A 19,774-nucleotide genomic window follows, 5' to 3' on the forward strand; every position below is an offset into this window, starting at 1 on the left:
TTACTCTTCGCAATGTCCTTCAGATGCTTGGGACGGAGATAACCCCACTTGATGAGATTGTTTTCCCTAAGATAAATGTAGATTTAAGCAGGGAACTGGGAAGCCCAATCTCTACCAAGGAAGTACAAGAGGCAATTACGTCACTTCAGAATGGTAAAACCCCAGAAAGTTGATAATGAATCCTTTGCTGAGGTTCACCTTCCTCCCATCCTGTCGGAGGCCTCCATTTCTCTTCTGCTTAAAGCAGCTCCGGGTAACTTTTTGACCATAAAATTATGATTCCAAACTCAGTAAAGCGGTAGATAACCGATTAATAGGATCAATGGTGCCGCCTCGGCAGCGAGAGGGGGGGTTGTGCCGGGTGGAGCTGCACTGCGTAACTTTCAAGCGTGAGCCGACACGCCGGACGAACCACTTTACGGCAAAGTCACACGTTTATTTAGAGGCAGTCTTACAAACTACTATTACAAATACATAAGACTGTAAAATGACGGAATGGAACCCAATAAGTAACCTCGATGAAAGACGAAGTAATAAAAGTGTCTAACGTTTGCTACGACGTTATTGTCAATGTCTGTTTTGCATTTCATATTGGTGTTTTTCCTGAACACATACGAGCGCTCCAGCGAGGCGACTATTTGTATTTTCCCACATCAATAAACTAGCGCTGCAGTGTGTCTACTTCGTCGCTTCGCCATTGCCACCAAATCAATGCGAAGTCGCGCCGTCTGAACAGCTGTTGTAGGCATTACAGCTACACAAGTTTATAACCTGTTGTAATATTATAGCCATTATTCACCACATCATTTCCAAGCAATTTTCATCGACGAGAACGATGCGAACCAAGCGCAAAACACTGCCATCTGTCTAAGCAATACACTGTCCTTGTTTGTGTGGTTGTAGTTGTCTGTCACGTTCAAAAGAACAATATAACAATATTTCAAACAAACAAACAAACAAACAAACAAACATGTAACGCGTGTTATTTTACCTTGTCGGTGGACATATTTTCAAGCGATTCTTCAGTATGCCGGCTGTGTCAACAAACCCATGTGAAGGACTGGTATTTTTCCTGAGCCTTTCGCCATCTGGCTACGCCAGGAGAGTGGGTTTGAGGGCATCACCAGAGGTGGTAAAGTCCATAAAGTATCATTGTATGCCGACGATCTCCTTTCGTACATGTCTAATCCAGCTTACTCTCTCCCCGTGGTTCTAAGTATTTTTGACCAGTTCGGGTTCTATTCTGTCTACAAACTTAACCTCCATAAGAGTGAACTCCTTCCCCTCAATTCTCTGGCCAAAAATATACCCCCATCTTTTTTCCGTTTAAATATGCTACCGACGGATTCAAATATCTGGGGATCCATATCACAACTTCAGTCAATCAACTCTTCTCCAAAAAATTCTCTCCTCTCGTTGAGAGGTGTAAACGAGACTTTGATAGATGGTCCAGTCTCCCGCTATCCCTAGTAGGCCGTGTTACTTTAAGAAAAATGGTTGCGTTACCTAAGTTTCCATATCTTTTTTCACATATCCCTGTCCTTATTAAAAAGTAAATTTTTTAGATCACTCGATAGATCAATAAGCTCCTTTCTCTGGGACAGTAAGAATCCATGCATCAGTAAATCTGTGCTACAACTACCAAAGGCTCTTGGTGGCTTAGCGTTGCCCAATTTTTTTACATTATTACTGCTCCTGCAATATTCATAAACTTTTACTGTATACTGGATTAACAACAAAGTAGACGAAGAGCGCCCTGCATTGGGTGGATTTGTAACTTGCATCCTCTAAACTGTCTCTTCAGTCCCTGGTTTGCTCCAAGCTACCTTTGACTACTTCTAACTTTACCCCAAGCGTAGTGGTGGCTAACTCTGTTCAGATCTGGATTCAAATTAGAAAAGGCCTAGGCCTCCATTGAGCATCAAACCTCTCCCCCATTCTGAACAACAACCTGTTTCTGCCCTCTTGTACTGATTTGACTTTTCGGACCTGGTTTGAAAAAGGAATAACTAAATTGAACGACCTTTACAATCAAGGGACGTTTATGTCCTTTTCTGAGCTTTCAAAGAAATTTGATCTGCCAAGATAAGGCATTTCATTCAGGATCAGAACCCCATATTCCCCAGTCAACTCCCGGAATCCTTGGCTGATTCTAGCAAGAGCTTGGAACTACACTGCCGGATGATTATTGGAGACAAGTGTTACAGTTAGTTCATTCCGCTTCAATTTGTGCGAGGCACGGCATCTTACAATGTAAAGTTGTACATAAAATTCACAAAACTAACTTGAGGCTGTCTCGGATTTACCCGAATGCAACTGACTTGTGCAATGGGTGCAAACAGTCTCCAGCCAACCATTACCATATGTTTTGGCTCTGCCTCAGGCTCACCTCATTCTGGTCTGAAATCTTCAAATCCCTTAGCACCGCATATAGCGCAATAGTTTATCCAGATCCCCTCTTGGCTCTGTTCGGTGCCCCCCTGCAGCTTTCTACATCTAAAATCACACAGACTGTTCTTGCCTTCGCTACCCTGTTGGTGAGGCGACTCATACTCCTCAACTGGAAACTTCTGCATCGTCCGTCTCATGGCAGGTGGCTGAAAGAAATGTTACTTTCCATCGTCCATTGTTTGTTTGTTTATTTTTTTGTATTTGTTTATATGTTTGGTGTAGGGATCACGTATGGTCCGTATGTCGAATATTGGACTCACATTATGAATCGATCTCTAAAGGGTGGGTGGGATTGTGTGAGGGAATAAAGGGGGGAAAAGGAAAGAATGGAAGTCCGCATTTCATTGCACTGTCCTGCTGTTACCTGTGAAACCGCTTCCAAGAAAGAAAGTTAATTAAAAAAACAAAACAAAAAAAAAACAACAACAACTAAAACATTACAAGGTAGTTCTGTTTTTCTTTTTAACTTTGCTATCCAAAAGAAAACCACTTCTCACTTTCGTAGAACTGAATGTCTTTTGCCTGTCTTCCTTTGGGTGAGTTTGAAGGAGGCTGTCCCTCTGTATCGCCACAAGATGGCGATAATGCATAGCCGCGAATACACACGGGCGTGAAAGAAGAAGAAGACGAAGAAGAAAAAGAAAAAGAAGAAGAAAAAGAAGAAGAAGAAGAAGAAGAAGAAGAAGAAGACCTAGCTAGCAATAGCGACAGCGTGCTAACAAATTGACGACACTTAACGAGACATAAAAGTAACCTTAAAGAGTCATACGTCCCCGCTGCCGGCGGACCATGCAGCTCCCCACAAGGTAATGAGACGTAAAGCCTCGGGGTCTCGGCTCAGCGGCGCCCACAGAGTGCAGCCACCCTGGAATGACTGGCAGCCCAGGTCGGTGCTCGGCGGAGGGTCGTGGGAATGTGTTTGGGACTCGCATGGCCTAAATTGTGCTATTTTTAATGAAGCCACATAAAGTGTACGGATACCCGTTTGTTTGAATTGATGAACTGAAATGTAGCCAAATTCGTATTGTTGAAATATGTTTGTTATTTATTTATTTTTATTTTTTTAAGAAGCACGTTGACAGTTTGTTATCAGGTGTCAAGCACAGGTTTGATTCACTACTCGCAATGAGCCGCCCGCCTATGTCAGCCGAGTCTGCTGAAGGAAATGAGGAAGAAACTGGTGCCATTAATTAAGCTTTATCACCTCCAACTGACGACTGGTTTTGCTTTTGGTTCAGCGCCGGAAGCATTGCCCTTCAATGAAAAGGGGGAAAAATGTCTATTTAGGGCTAGGCGATGAAATAAGTGAGTTTCCGGTCTGAGCACGAATTTACAATTTAATATAACTATCGTGAAACGGTGCTTGCTGGAACGACGAGTCGCGTCGCGTATGAGAAAAAAAAAAAAAAAAAAAAGACTTTCCGACTTCCCTGAGAAACTCCAACACACCCAGCGAGCTTGATGGAGACCTCCAGTGGCGGTCCTTGCCGCCAATTGATCTGGCGTTGTTTCCGCGACGCCAGATCACCAAACCGGTTCCCCCCCCAAAAAAATATTACAACAGAACGTGCAAAGGTACTCGTTAAATTAAAATGTACCGGATTCACTTTGTGCTGTTACAACCTTATAGTGAGTTATATTGCAGGTGCACTAGGAAGGTGAGCAGAAAAAGAGAACGCCTCAAATTCACATTCTGAATGTTATTATAGCATTACAGTCACAGTCCGTCTAGTGTGCGAAATATGGGGAGGGGTGGGAGGGCGGGGGTTGTTAAATGTCCACTCTGCTGACTTTATTGTTGGTCAAGAAACTGACCACTAAAAATAAGTCGTAGAATTTTGGCTGACAGCGGATGCAACATTAACATCAATGCAGTGACATATAGTGTTTGAAATACAAGGGGGTGCGGGTTTTTTTTCAAAAAGCTAGTGTGTGTGTGTGTGTGTGTGTGTGTGTGTGTGTGGATATATATGCAGTGCTTCTTGGAAATAAGTCTCATATCGTTGGAAATCCTGTTTATACCCCTTTCAAGTTGTGAAAATGCATTTGTGGGTTGTGTCAGTAGTATCAGGGTTGCGCTCCTTTAAAATGTGACAAATCTTCTCTGCCGAGTCAAAAAGCTTATTTTTTTTACCTTTGACTCTTGTTTTATGGATTGTATTATTGACATTTGAAGAAACAAAACATATTGGCAACTGAACAATTTATTCATTTAACAAACAGGAACCTCAGTCGCGTGTGGAAGGTGACTTCCTCATGCTGGTCACCAGCCTGGTCACACGCTGCCGTGGGATGGACGGCATCCCATTCTTCAACCAGCATTAGTCGCAAGCCAGCCAATGTAGTAATGTGTTCGTCACTCTGGCACCAACAGCACTCCCAAGCTGATCCCGCAAGTGTTCAATGGGGTTGAGGTCAGGACTGCTGGCGGGCCATTCCATCCTCTCCACTTCAACATTTTGGAGGTAGTCTCTGATAAACCTTGCTCTGTGGGAGCGAGCATTGTCATCTTGGAGGCCACCCCACACCATCACACTGCCTCCGTCAAAAGATAGTACTTGGTCGGTGCAGCATCTGCATAGCGCGTCTTCTCCACACATTGAACCTACGATCCAACTGCCGTAAGGAGAATCTGGACTCGTCACTGAACATAACTTTCCTCCACACGATCAGGTTCCAGTGCAGGCCTTGACTCCAGCGCAAACTTGCCTGACGGTGGAGGGTGGCCATGGCAGTGCACCTGGAAGCCCTATGCCGACACCTACTGACCACTGTAGCACAAGGCATTTTCACAGGTGCTGCCAATCAGGCATTCGATTGGCAGCAACTGGGCATACCAGAAGGTCAAAAAACAGTCAATAGCAACAGCAAAATAAGCTGTTAGACTCGGCAGAGAAGATTTGTCACATTCTTCAGGGGTGCAACCCAGATACTGAGCTCTGCTGCTCACCCCACAAATGCATGTTCCTTACAAGCATGGCATTATTTAAAATGGGAATAAATAGGCTTTCAAACAATATAAGATTTAATTCCAAGAAGCATTGTTACACCAAAGGAATTATCTACCAACCACAAAGTGTGTGTGTGTGTGTGTGTGTGTGTGTGTGTGTGTGTGTGTGTGTGTGTGTGTGTGTGTGTGTGTGTGTGTGTGTGTGTGTGTGTGTGTGTGTGTGTGTGTGTGTGTGTGTGTGTGTGTGTGTTTTGGTCACTAAACGATATTAGTCGCATTTAATTACAAGTACAATTGAATGAATGAATTGGCACCAAGCTAAATCTGAAAAGTCCAGACATGAGTTCAATATGCAGACAATAAATCAGGGCTGAACTGGGAGGAAAATGTTGACCCTGATATTTTTGGGTCAGACCTCACCTGGCCAAAGCTAAACACAAACACACTCACCTGGCTGAGGATCCTACACACACACTCACCTGGCCAAGGTTGTGCCAAGTTTTTTTTTTACTCCTACAGGATAGAATAGAAGCCTTTATTAATCCCACATTGGGGGAAATTTGCACCATTACAGCAACAATATTGTGTGAAAAAAGGAAAAGTATATGAATTAATAAGTAAGAAATAAAGAAATAAATCTTACAGCTCGTCTTATTTCACCAATCTACAACTTCATTTTTGACTCTATGACTATGTGCGTCTATGTTCCTCAAGAAGGATTCTCGGTTGTACTTGCAAACACACACACGCCCAAATATCACATCAGTTGTTTAATTTACACATCCATTGTGTGCAGAGTTGACGGCCTGTCATCCAACCAGGACGGAGATCTTTGTTCCTCAGAGCTGTTTGATGGTTTGGCCCCCAGCTGCCCAGACCAACCAGACCAGCCAGTGGGGGCCAGGGATGCCTACGCACACGCACATAAACAGCAAGAAGAGGGTAAGGGTAAGACCTAACTATTATTAGAGACTCGTTAATGAGGCGGGAAATAGGAAGTTGTTGTTTAAAGCCATAAACATCCCACCCCATTTGCTTACTGAAGTTGTTTTTTTTTTTGTTTTTTTTTTACTGTGAAATCTGTATGTGCAGCTTTCAACTTTATTTACCTCCAGTAGTGATACTGACGGTGATGATGGAGCTGGAGAGGTTCTGGAGAGGAGGATGGGGTGACGCCGCCCTGATACTTGCGTACTAAACTTTGATGTAGTCTATTCAAAAGAATATTATTGACGCCTATATGTGCAGCAAAGTATTGAGCAAAGACTCCATTTTTTTAAATTTATTTTTTAATAAATTAATTAGCAAAAGACAAACCTTTTCAGGTTATTTTTGGGGTGTTATGGGGTGTTTTGTGTAGAATTTTGAAGGGAATATGAATTTAATCCGTTTTGGAAAAAAGTAACCCCTGTTTTACACCAGAAGCGTCAGCAGAGCGTCAGCAGAGCGACCGCGTAGACGCTCTGCTGATGCTCCAGCAGCCTCTCCCACAGTATGCGTTTTACGAGCAGAACGTCTCGCGCAGCGGCTCAATCAGTTCACGCGAGGATTGCAAGATCGCGCGACAACCCAGGTAGTGTTCGCGTGTTTTTAAAGAAAACAACAATGAAACAAAACATCAATACTTGGAGACACTGTTGGGACAGTGTCTCGAAGTATCGATGTGTGTAAAAAAAAAAAGAAAAATAATAAAGCGAACTGCTGGCATCAAACAAAATGCAGGTATTTAAAGTATAGATGCATTTTGTTCATCATAGTTTGAGATTCAAAGTGAAATCTGTTTTTGTTTGACGGCCGACCTGAACAGCGTTGAAGCCGATGCGTCACGTTGATGTTTCACAGTAAAGTGCAGCACATATAAATACAAAATCCAGCACATTGTGTGTTATGATGAAAATCAACCGGATCCACCGTATTTCTACACCATTGACTTCCTGTCTGAACGATCCCACCTGCTGCGATTGGTGCAGGAGGGACGCGGCAAGCGTCAAAGAATAAATTCTGGCGTTCTTTTCCAGCGGCTCGCGTTTTACTGCTTCTGGGACGCTTCTGAAACGTGGCCGCTCTGCGCCTGGTGTGAGCCTGCTCATTGACTTTAGTGGCCGCGTTTTACTGCGTCGACGCGGACGCTCTGCTGACGCTTCTGGTGCAAAATAGGGGAAATGTAACGTAGCAAAATATGGAAAAAGTGAAGCGCTGTGAATTCTTTCCAGGTGCACTGCAAATACAGCTTTGATAACATCCTTTACTTTGATTTCCAAATTAGCTGCAGGTGAATTTATAATATCTGCTAACATCAAACATAATGTGAACGCGCAATGGCCGACTTGGGCGTAATGTTATTTTATTTGTGTGGACGCTGCCCTCTGGTGGCAGCCTTCCATGTTAATGATGCAACAGCTGCTCATACTAAAATACTGAACAAGTTTGCGTTTGTCCCACAGGAGGATATGAAGCTGGCCAAGGTGTCTGTGATAGTGCATTTGCTTGGAAGTCGGGGCAAGAGTTGAGGCCAAATGACTTGACAGAATCAGATTTGACCTGTCTTCAGCATGGAAATGGTGCTTTAACTTCAAAGGACATGAAGAAGTCACAAGGTGAGTTGGAACTGGCATCTGGTGTAATCAGATAGTACAGAGTGAAAACAGCCTTGACAGTGTTATTGTTGTTGCTTGATCTGTTGATTGATTATTGCATCTATGTATATATATTATTCTTATTCTTCTTATTGTTACTAAAATCGCTTTAGATCACCTTGTCTCATAATTAATTAACTCCCTCCCCACCCCCCAATATTCGTGTATTCCCAGACCCATGTATTTTGCATGCCGTTTAGGACCATGTCGCATGTTTTATGTATGTTTTTTACGGACTGGGCCCGCGGAAGAACAGTTCGAAACGAACTGGGCCCTATTGTTTTTGCTCTGCTTCACTATTATTCTCCTAACGCGACTTTGAACTCCATTTTGACCTCCTGAATATGATTCGATTTGCGCCATGAAGAAACGAACTGGTCTTTCAAATAGGGAGAAAGACCCTGTTGTTTTTGTTTCTCTATTATTATTCTCCTTCAAGCGACTTCAAGCTCCATTTAGACCCTCTGAACATGATTCGATTTGCACCAAATTCTTTTTATGCAGATCAGAACTGGTGAAAAATGAATTCTATTAAGAAAGCTTTACAAATCTGCTCAATAGCGCCCCCAACATAGACGCAAACACTAAAATGGTCATAGTGCTCTCTTGGAACGTTGTTGAGACATGGGACAAAGACCCACGCGTTCATAAATGCTGACCTTTGACCCCTGACAAACCAGAAGTGAACTATTTTCACTTGTTCGAAAAAGATCTCAAAGCATTAAGGCTCTGAAACCGTAAGTGCTATGTTCCTGAAAGTGTAGTATGACACAGACAAGACCTTCATGGCAGCGTAAGTGGTGAAACTTTTGAGATCCCAACCGTTTTCATTTTACGGCCCATCAAGGTCATTTCCACTGCGCGGCTTTCATCCCCATTTTGACCCCCTTCCCGTACTCCAAAATTCACCAAATGTTGTAAGCAGATGAGACCATCTGCTTACAACAGAAGGGGTTGGTAGGCATCAGGAGAGGTCGGAAGGTGTAGGGGGCGGAGGGTAGGGCTGCAACTAACGACTATTGTAATAGTCGACTAGTCCCGACTATTGAAGCGATTAGTCGACTAATCGGATAATTATTACATTTTTCTTAAATTTAGCATTAAGTTGCTTTAATTATGTGGAAAATTATAATAAACGGCTACTTAAATAAAAAATACATAATTTATTCAACTTTGCTGCTGATAGGCTGGTTCATACAAAAAGTAAATAAAAATTTCTTATTTCAAACCAATTGACATCTATATTGCCCAATCAGTTTAGACATAAATCCATAAATGAGTTAAATTAATAATTGATGTCCCGTATCCTTTATAAAAAGTATGTGGTTCACATAGTTTGAACTGCTTTGTTACCAATAGACATTAGACATTATGTTTAAATTCTATTGAAATTTTTCAATTGAACATATTTTTACACAACAATCAATATAGTGCAGGACGGATGGCTTTTATAAATGAGTTAAATAAATAAGGCTGAAAAGAACAAGTGATCCCAATTCATAGCATACGTAGATTACTGTTTTTTTTTTCACTGTCCAATACAAAATACGCTTACAAAATGTAGATTCAAGCCAATATGTTTTATTTGTGATGTCTCGCTCTGCTTGTTAGCTTAGAAGCTAATATTTTACCGACGTGTTTCTAAAAGCTAAAATGCTCCCAAGTGTTACTGTTTGACAGCAGCTGCGTGTGCATATGTACCCTACAATTGTCGACAATGGAATTCGTCGTTGGCTATTATTATCATTATTATTATTATTATTATTATTATTATTATTATTATTATTATTTTCGTATTTTAGTTTTTGTCGACAACGACGACAAATCGTTGCAACCCTAGCATCGGGGGGTGGTCGCAAGGGCTCAGTCCCTATAACGCTGCTTGCAGCTTTAACTTATAATTATACTTTGAAATATTGATCCAAAAAGCAGGTACATTTTTATATTTATTATATTTACTGCCTATTTTGGAGTTAAGAAGAAAATGCCAATAGCTGAGCTGCAGTGTCGGTGGAACTGCTAGCTGATGTTGCTGCTGGTGTTGCCGCTAATGTCGTTGCTTGTGTCCTTGCAGAGCGAGGGATGGGCCATTCGGAGGAGACCCGGCTGGCCAACCTCCTCCGACGAGTCTCCAGGGAGGACGACCGCGACCGGAGGTTGGCCAATTTGAAGCAGCTGAAAGAATTCATCAGCCATGGCGAGAGCAAAGTGGTCAGTGAGACTATGTAGAAATATAACTGTATCTTTTTAAATTAGCATTTCTCAACTGATGGTGGGGTCAAAGGACCATCATCATCAGTTTTTTCCTCATCATGAACTTGACACCCAAATTTATTCCACAGCAATCAGCCCCCTTTCTATCATGTCTAATGAATAAATTATTAAAATGATTGAATTGAATTGTGTGTCCTGCAAAATAAATGTCCAATATTTTCTCTCAAAAAACCTTCATGATGTGATGCCTGATGAAGGTCTTCTGACCGAAATGTTGCAACAATAATAATAATAATATAAAAAGGAAGAGAGTCAAGCAGTGTGCGGGAGCGGTTTCCATTTTGCCGCCCTTCTCTGACGCATCTCTCTTTTTTTTTGGGAGTGCTGACAATTCTTTTGGATTTTGTCTTGTTTCAACGGTCACTGCTAAAAAGTCCGAGATGTGCCAACAGCCACTATTACAAATGTTTTTGAAGTGGGACTCGAGTGATTCTTGTAAAAACACACCGGTTTCCCAGCAGATGTTTTAATTTCTGATTTTCTTTCACAGACTCTGGTTAAACAGTTGGATTCTGTCCTCAGCACTTTGAATGATATTTTGAATGAAAGGTAAGCAAAGGCTTTTTTGTCTGTTGACTAATGACTTTCTACAGTTATTTTACATGTCTACATGTCTTTTTCGACATTGGAAATTGAGTTCTTTGTTAGAAAATATAAGTTTACAGTTTACATTGTGTGGAGTTGTTTTTTTTTTTTTTAAGTTACATGCTTTTCCAACAACATAATAATAAAAACATAATATAGACATCACTTGCTTCCACATGATTAATAAGCCTTCTTCCTTTGTGTTCAGCTAGTCAGCCTTGTAATCAACGTTTAGCTCTTCCAACATAGAACACCTTGCACACAGAACAATCCAACCTATGAGTGACAAATGTGTTTTTGCAGTTAATGAAATGGTTAATGGTGAATTGCTTTCGAGATACAATATCCTGAAAGGTTTTGGTTTGCATTACATTAGCACAGTGATTACGCTGATGGCATTTATACGAGCCCTTGGGCCTGGTGCTCAACCACGTTAGTTGGCAATGTGGTTTAAGGTAGCTGCGGACTAGTCTGTCATGTAGAGTAGGACATCTTCTAAAGCTGACAAGAGGAGGTTCAGGGAAGAGCTGGTTTAACCCTTTAGGCGCCATGGTCGCAAAATTGCAACAAGCGTCAGTGCTGAATTAAACAGGCCATAGTGGCAAATATGGTGCTGCAGGACTGCTCAAACACCGCTAATGCTGACAGAGGGCGCGTGAGTGAAAAAAAATGGGGGAGGTAGTGGTAGAGATATGTGGAAAATTATCAGAAGTGGATAAAACATTTTGATGAGCCTGTGGGGTATTGTGGAGACTGACATACAGATCCCTGACATCTGACATAATACAAAAACAAACAAACAACCCAAATTTTTTTTACTCCTTTCACAAAATTTGGGTCATACTGAAGATTTTTCTCAATTACAGTGCGGCTTTATCTCTTACAAAATTTGAAGTCACAGCCATTTGAAATCTTCATATCAAAATTGAGTATTTTCTTTAAAAAAAATTCTGGCGCTTAAAGGGTTAAAAGATCGTCGGTCTGAGTGATAGCCCAACTCTTTCTGAGAACTGGGCCATGATTTTCTTAACTTGTTTAGCCTCTGTACTGTACATAATGACACATACTGGTCTGTCTCTTTGTCTGTTTGGCTACATTTCTTATTAAGTGTTAAAGACCTCTCTGTGTGTTTCGCTCTAGTATGGGCTTTTTGGAGAGCAGTGTATCTATAACCCCATTCCAAAACATTTCTTTAGAAGCCAGACTTGTCTTGCTCTTTGGAACTGTCCGTAAGGTGCATTCTCTTTGAGCCAATTTTGGTGGAAACGTTTGTCATGCAGAATAGTCCTCCTGTCTGTTGGCTTCCTACACAAAGAAGTATGTAAAAAAAAAAAAAAAAAACCTTGATGGTCTTTATTGATGATGAGACCAAGAAAATTGATACAATCTGCACTAAATTCCAAAAACAACCTCCTATTAGAATTAATGCTGTTTGAAAAATTCAGGAGGAAATATCAATATACCGACCCCACCAAACTATGTACTTGAAAAGCACATTCTTCAAATATCAGGGAGTGAAGAAACAAATGGTTTCATAAAATAGTCTATGTACTTTGAAACTGGTTCAGTTGGGCTTTCACTTCCTGATATCACAGGTCTACCTGTAGGGTTCTCAACACTTTTGTGTATCTTTGGCAGCATATAAAATTATGCCATTCTAGGATTTTGATTCCACAAAAATCTTAAGTTCGTGCTCAGTTATCCAACCCATGCCTTTTGCCTCAGATACTATTTTTCCAAGTTCCTGTTTAAGTGACTCATTTGGATTGTAAGACACTTGATGAAACTCTGAGTTATTAAGCTGGCGAAATGCCTCTTTTACATACGTTTCCTTACCCCAGACAGCAACAGCACCCCCTTTGTCTGCCTTTTTGAACACTAAATGATCATCTTTAGACAATGCTTCTAAAGCTCTTTTCTTTTTGAGAGAGATTGCTTTGTTTGTATGTCCTTTTACCCTCAAATAAGTTGTCAATATCAAAATTTACCATTTTAGAAAATTTCTGAATTAAAGGGAAAGAAGTAGATCTGGGCTTGAATTGCTGTCTACGTGAAAAAGAGTCTGTCTCGACTGTGTCAAGCAGAGCTTACAGATGTTGTGACATTGTGTTTGTACCATGCCTTAAGGAGTAAACTCCTGTCGAAACGGAAGAGATCAATCTTAGTATTAAATTGTTCAACCAAGTGGGTTTGGCGCAGAAGATGATCATTTGGAAAGGACTTGGATGCTCTCGTCTCCTTGACAACTCCTTGCCAGAGATGTTGATTATGGCACGTTGCCTCGTTCTGCTCCCCGTCCTCCTGGGTTCTACCCCTCAGCGTTCTCCTCTTCCTTATGCCTCTGCCCAGTGACGGAACAAGTCAGAGCCGGGCCTACACGACCGTGCCCTCCTCCCCTTAAATTGGGGTTTCAAAAAAAAGGATATAGTTCACGTAGTTTGAACTGCTTTGTTACCAATTTACATTCAAAATAAGCTGAATGTTTAAATTGTATTAAAATCTTTTAATTGAACATATTTTTACACAACAATCAAGAAATTGCACAGTGGATGGCTTTTACAAAGGAAATAAATGAATAAAGCAAATACACATAAAAAAAATAGGTTCAACGCAGGGTAGTGACGCGTCTTGTGCCACCACACATGACTTCATGTCAATTCTTTCACTGTGTTTTTTCCTCACTTCTTGTAGCACTGGGTAGCTGTTTCTCATTCAAAACCTTGCAGTAAAACTCTGAACAGGACTGCTTAAAGTTGAGAGTGATCAAGAGCTCACTCCTCGAAATTGAGAGGAGTCCCAGCCATTTTCATTTGCTGCTGAAAAGAACAAGCTGTCCTTATTCACAGCCTACTTTATTGCAAGCTACGCAGCCAGTACGCAGTTGTTGTGTATGGGTTGTGCGATGGTATTGATTGCGGCTGCAAAGATTACGGTTTTGAACGCAAACTCTGGAACTCTCGTTCACGATAACTCGGAAATACAGAACAGACCCCGTCCCATATCGATCCAAAACGATAATTATATTCATAACAATAATTTCCTTGTCAGATACGAGACAATTCTGTGTTTTAAGGGACAGTTGGCAACTCTAACCATGATGCGGGTAACGTTGTTGGCGGCGTACCGGGGGTCGGGGTCAGGAATGAATCGGTGCAAACACCGTCAGGTTCATCTCTTCACAGAAGAGGATTAGGGCGAACAAAATAGGAGTCGCGCTTGGGCAATTGGGTTTTCCTTGCTCCCTTTTTCTTTGCGTCTTGTGGCTCCATTTTTGTGTTTATGACCGCTCCCGCTCATTTTTCATGCCATTCTCTTTTCTGTTGACCTGACGGACGGTGTTGAGGAACGGCTGGTGATGGCGTTTTTTTTAAACGGTATGCCGTAAATGGGCAAGGCAGCATGCTCCGCCAGGAGGCGGGGCCTGCTGCCTCTGCCCCTGCTTTGACCACGTCGGCGACCCCGTCTCAAAGTGCTCCCTTCTCTTTATGGATTGGTTGGGTGCTCTACACAATCCTATTGGGAAGTCTCTGAAACAGAAGGCATCAGGTTGTCCTCATCTTCACTGCTTGTTAAAATAAAGGAGACTGTTCTGGGTCTTTCTTACCCTCCTGGGTCTCCGGCTACACCTGGGGTGTCAAACATACGGCCCCCCCCCCCACGAGATGATTTTGCAATGTGTAAAAACTGCAATTTTTCAATCACAGAAACTGCTATTCTAAATGTGTCCACTTGATGTTGCAATATCTGCTTCGCAGACAAACTTAATACTGGGGCTGTACAGGTCGTCACAAGTACAGTCACTCACGCTCACCCTATTGGCTACCCTCATTGCCCCAGAATGTCTCCTATTGGCTACCCTCATTGCCAAAAGCGACTAGTGACAAATGTATTGACTTTTCCTGGTATTATTGGAGACTTTCCAGGTATTTTGGAGACCGACATGAAAGCACGTATCGTTCCTCAGCTGTTCCTGTTGTCAGCAAGCAGCGGGTTCTGCCACGAGCCCCTGCCCAAAGTAATCAAAGGCAGTCAGAGCCTTGAGAGCCAAGCCGAGCAGCGCATTGCACGGCAGTCTTGGACAGCTACAGTCAGGAGAGGAGACCCTCATAGAGGAGACCCTCACCATGGAGCAATCTCCCCACAGACTGATGAGGCAATGTGTTTCCTCCTCTGTCCAGGGACTGCTGTTCTACTTCTTCTGTCTGCTCCATTACGCTACAGCTGCACACCTTGAATGGTGCTCTCTGGTCTGGCGCATTGAGTCGTCACGGGCAGTCAAAACCGATCGGTGTGTTTGGAGCTGTTCAGAAACTACCTCCAAAATGTGGTTTCAATCGTCTTGCAAAAATCGTATTTCATGCGATTTGTGACTGTTCAGACTACAAAAGAGTCATCCGGTTTCAACCTGAATGGGCTAAAAATTGGATTTTGGCTGGCAGTCTGAACAAGGCCAGTGTGTCTACGGTCCAACACAGCGCACTATAGCTGTGGAGCTGCCCCTTCGAAGTACGTCACAAGTGCTTAACAAGTTAAAAGAAAAGCCTACTGTATATATAGGAATGCTTGCTGGAGTTGTACGTTTGAGGTGCTTTTTGGATGGGATATACAAGAAGAAGCAAAGGTGTTGAATATCGGCGTTGTCAGATGTGTTGGTACCATGACTTTTATTTACCCTGTAACACACACAGACTTTTGCTGATTTGTCTTTGCGTGTCTCACGTGTGACCTGTTGTCATTGTGTTTTTTTTTCCTCCCCGATGTTTGCGACGTGCAGCAGTAAGCTGCTGTGGGAGCTGCGTCAGGAAGCGGCGGCCTGCGTGGGCCTGTTGTGCACGACGCTCAGCTACGAGGCCGAGCGCATCTTCAAGTGGCTCTTCGTCAAGCTGACGACCAGTAGCCGCGACGAGGTGAAGCTGCTCTACCTGGTGGGAGCCCAGCGAGCCCTGGAGGCGGCCGGGGAGAGGAAGGCCTTCTCTCACATGATGCAGGTAGCAGCACCGCACTTTTATTATTGATAATTGATTATTATCTCGTCTTGTAATAATATTTGTAATTGCAAGGATATATACAGTGTAGTTCTTTTTTTATTATTGTTATTTTTTTAATATGCACATTTGACAAGGCGTCCTAACTGCTATTAAACAATTTCTTGCATAAAATAAATACATAAATTTAATAATAATATGATAAATAAAAAAATAAATAAAACACAGACCTTGACTTGGATCATTCAAACCAGTTCATCCATCCATCATCCTTCATGCCTAGAGATTATATGTGTAGACAAGTGTTTTTCAACCCTTTATTTTGAGCCACAGCAGATTTAGTATTATATATCTAATCCCATATTTATAATAAAATATTAAATGACACTTTTTATCCTAATAATAACAATCGTAGTTATTCATTTCTACTCACCCAGTCTGAAACCTGTTTAGATTCTCACAAAGCTGCTATCCTGGGAGGAAAACGGGATGGCAGTGGATCATTTTTACGGCACACCAGACTAGTGTCCACTCGTGTGGCTGAGGCGCAGTGATTGGAAAACACTGGTCTACACTGACGTGCGACATTAAGTGCTTTGCGAGTGTCTTCAGTGCTCAGTGATTCTATGTGTTCCAGCTGGTGATGAGCAACCTGCAGTCCATCCTAGAGAACGTGGACACGCCGGAGCTGCTCTGTCAGAGTGTGACCTGTATTCTCCAGGTGGCGCGGTGCTACCCTCACATCTTCAGCATCAACTTCAGAGTAAGTCAGTCCCATCTCCTCACCACGGGCCATGGGAAAAACATTTTTACAATTTTAGTTTATTATTTTTTATTTATATATGTGTTTATATGTATACACCGCGTTAACTTCGACAGCCATATCATTTATTTATTTATCTATCTATCTATCGAGACAGGCCGTTAAAATGCAGTGTCTGTGTCCAAACAACATACAGTGAATTTTTTTTTTCCCACTCACAATTTTTTTCTCTTTTTGAACAAGACAAAAGAATAAGGTGTTATTTTTCGAAAACTTTGAACACAATGGGAAGGACGGATATACAGTTGTGCTCAAAAGTTTACATACCCTGGCAGAATTTATGATTTTTTTTTTTTTGGCCATTTTTCAGAGAATATGAATGATAACACAAAAACCTTTATTTCACTCATGGTTTGTGCTTAGGTGAAACCATTTATTAGCAAAAAAAACGTGTTTACTCTTTTTAAATCACAATGACAACAGAAATTACACAAATGACCCTGATCAAAAGTTTACATCCCCCAGTGTTTAATACAACATACTGTCCCCTTTAACATCAATGACAGCTTGGAGTCTTCTGTGGTAGTTGTGGATGAGTTTCTTCATTTTCTCTGATGGTAAAGTTGCCCATTCTTCTTGGCAAAAGGCCTCCAGTTCCTGTAAATTATTGGGCTATCTTGTATGAACTGCACGCTTGAGATCTCCCCTGAGTGGCTCAATGACATTGAGGTCAGGAGACTGAGATGGCCATTCCAGAACCTTCACTTTATTCTGCTCTAGCCAATGACAGGTTGACTTGGCTTTGTGTTTTGGATCATTATCATGTTGGAATATCCAAGTACGTCCCATGCGCAGCTTCTGGGCTGATGAGTGCAAATTTTCCTCTAGTATTTTTTGATAACCTGCTGCATTCATCTTGCCATCAATTTTAACCAAGTTTCCCGTGCCTTTGTTGCTCACACATCCCCAAAACATCAGCGATCCACCTCCATGTTTTAACAGTCGGAATGGTGTACCTTTCATCATAGGCCTTGTTGACTCCTCTCCAAATGTAACGTTTATGGTTGTGGCCAAAAAGCTCAATTTTGGTCTCATCACTCTAAATGATTTTGTTCCAGAAGTTTTGAGGCTTGTCTCTGTGCTGTTTGGCATATTGTAAGCAGGATTCTTTGTGGCATTGCCGTTGTAGTGGCTTTCTTCTGGCGACTCGACCATGCAGCCCATTTTTCTTCAAGTGCCTCCTTATTGTGCATCTTGAAACATCCACACAACTTTTTTCAGAGAGTCCTGTATTTCAGCTGAAGTAATCTGTGGGTTGTTTTTTTTTTGCATCTCGAACAGTTTTCCTAGCCATTGTGACAGAATTTTTTGTTGGTCGATGTGATTGTGGTTTGGTTTCAACAGAATCTCTCACTTTCCACTTCTTAATTAGAGTTTGCACACTGCTGATTGGCATTCTCAGTTCCTTGGATATCTTCTTATATCCCCTTACTGTGTTATACAGTTCAATGACCTTTTCCTGCAGATCTTTTGACAATTCATTTGCTTTCCCCATGACTCAGAGTCCAGAGATGTCAGTGCAAGGGTCTGTCAGGAGCCAACAAACTCAATGAACTCACTGATTACAAGCAGACAGATCATAGGTGTGGATGGTTACCTTTCGTAGCCATTCAAACCCATTTGTGTCAACTTATGTGCATGTTATCAGGCCCAAATCTCAAGGGTATGTAAACTTTTGATCGGGCAATTTGTGTAATTTCTGTTGTAATTATGACTTGAAAAGAGTTAACATGGGTTTTTGCTAATAAATGGTTTCACCTTAGCACGAACCATGAGTGAAAGAACGGTTTTAGTGTTATCATTCATATTCTCTGAAAAATGGCCAAGAAATCATTCTGCCAGGGTATGTAAACTTTTGAGCACACCTGTATGTGAAGAAGGAAAGAAGAAAGAGGTCTGCTAGTGTCAGATTTTAAAACGTGTATTAAACATTCTCATTTACGAAACGAAAATTCTTATTTTTTTTTATGGTTTAGAACACACACACACACACACACACACACACACACACACACACACACAGGTTGACTGACTGGAACCGCTCACCTGGTGTAATGTGTTGTTTCTTGACAGGACACGGTGGATATCCTGGTGGGCTGGCACATAGACCACACGCAGAAGCAGTCGGTCACCCAACAAGTCTCAGGTCACTTGGACATTTTTGGAAATTGCAAGATTATTGCCAATTGCCAATGATCACATTCAATGTTTAGCAGCTCCCTTTAGATTGATACCTGATTGTGGTGGTCTGAAACAGTGTCTCAATACATGAAAATAATAATAATAATGATAATAGTAATAATAATGATAACAACAATAATGATAATAATAACAATAGTATTTTTAAGAGTGCTTTACGAAGTCGAGAGTTGCCGATCATAAACCAGATGTGTATTTGGAGAGTCAGTCAGTCAGTAAAACAGTAGCTGTGGAGACTGTGGATGTTTTTCCTTACTTCTCCACTGGAAGATCAAGATTTGATGAGGTTCTGCAGTCAAACTGTGTCTTTGCACAGACACATCCTGCTGCTTCTCTGACTGCTTCACCTGAAGAGCAACGTTGTAGCCTAGTGATCATCGTTGCAGAGGTGGCAAGAAGTATTCACATTCTGTGCTTCAGTAAAGTAGTATGGATACTTGTGTAAAGAAATGTTGTGGTCAAAGTAAAAGTGCTGGATTCGACTCCTTGATTCAAGTAAAAGTAAGAAAGCACAGCTTCTGCAATGTACTAAAGTAATAAAAAATATTTATCTTTTTGCCATTAATGAAATAGTACATTTGTTGATAATTTTCTAAAGAAGAAAAAGTTATGTCAGAATAATCTGGACTGAACTGGCTACGGTGACCACAAAGCCGGGGTACTCGAAAATAATCTCCATCTAAAATATTATCCACTTTAATGTTTAGCTACACATCAGCCGAGTTCAAACTTGAAGCAACAACAATGACTTACTTTGAACAAAATTTGTATCTTTTAAAAAAGTAAAGAGCATGTTTTTTCCAATGTAAGGAGTCGAAAGTACAGACATTTGTGCACAAAATGTAAGTAAAAGTAAAAAGTCGTCAGAAAA

The 19,774-nt window shown here is 41.5% G+C and overlaps 1 protein-coding gene across 3 annotated transcripts in view; it reads left to right on the forward strand.

The window, feature by feature from the left end:
* Window positions 1-3,097: 3,097 nt before the first annotated feature.
* Window positions 3,098-19,774, forward strand: part of smg1 (SMG1 nonsense mediated mRNA decay associated PI3K related kinase) — an 83,991-nt gene continuing 67,314 nt past the window's right edge. For 2 of the 3 annotated variants that reach the window (XM_076032663.1, XM_076032665.1), the window contains exons 1-8: window positions 3,098-3,337; window positions 6,198-6,349; window positions 7,846-7,998; window positions 10,112-10,248; window positions 10,802-10,860; window positions 15,671-15,884; window positions 16,519-16,644; window positions 18,778-18,850. In XM_076032663.1, coding sequence (XP_075888778.1) covers window positions 3,261-3,337; window positions 6,198-6,349; window positions 7,846-7,998; window positions 10,112-10,248; window positions 10,802-10,860; window positions 15,671-15,884; window positions 16,519-16,644; window positions 18,778-18,850 — 991 coding nt within the window. In that variant the 5' untranslated portion in view covers window positions 3,098-3,260. The remainder of the gene's footprint in view (window positions 3,338-6,197; window positions 6,350-7,845; window positions 7,999-10,111; window positions 10,249-10,801; window positions 10,861-15,670; window positions 15,885-16,518; window positions 16,645-18,777; window positions 18,851-19,774) is intronic. The other variant, XM_076032664.1, reaches the window with a different exon arrangement.

Source organism: Nelusetta ayraudi, unplaced genomic scaffold, assembly GCF_046127955.1.
Source record: "Nelusetta ayraudi isolate G7.1 ecotype Tasmania unplaced genomic scaffold, CSIRO-AGI_Nayr_v1 ptg000034l, whole genome shotgun sequence".
In the NCBI taxonomy this organism is placed as follows: Eukaryota; Metazoa; Chordata; class Actinopteri; order Tetraodontiformes; family Monacanthidae; genus Nelusetta; species Nelusetta ayraudi.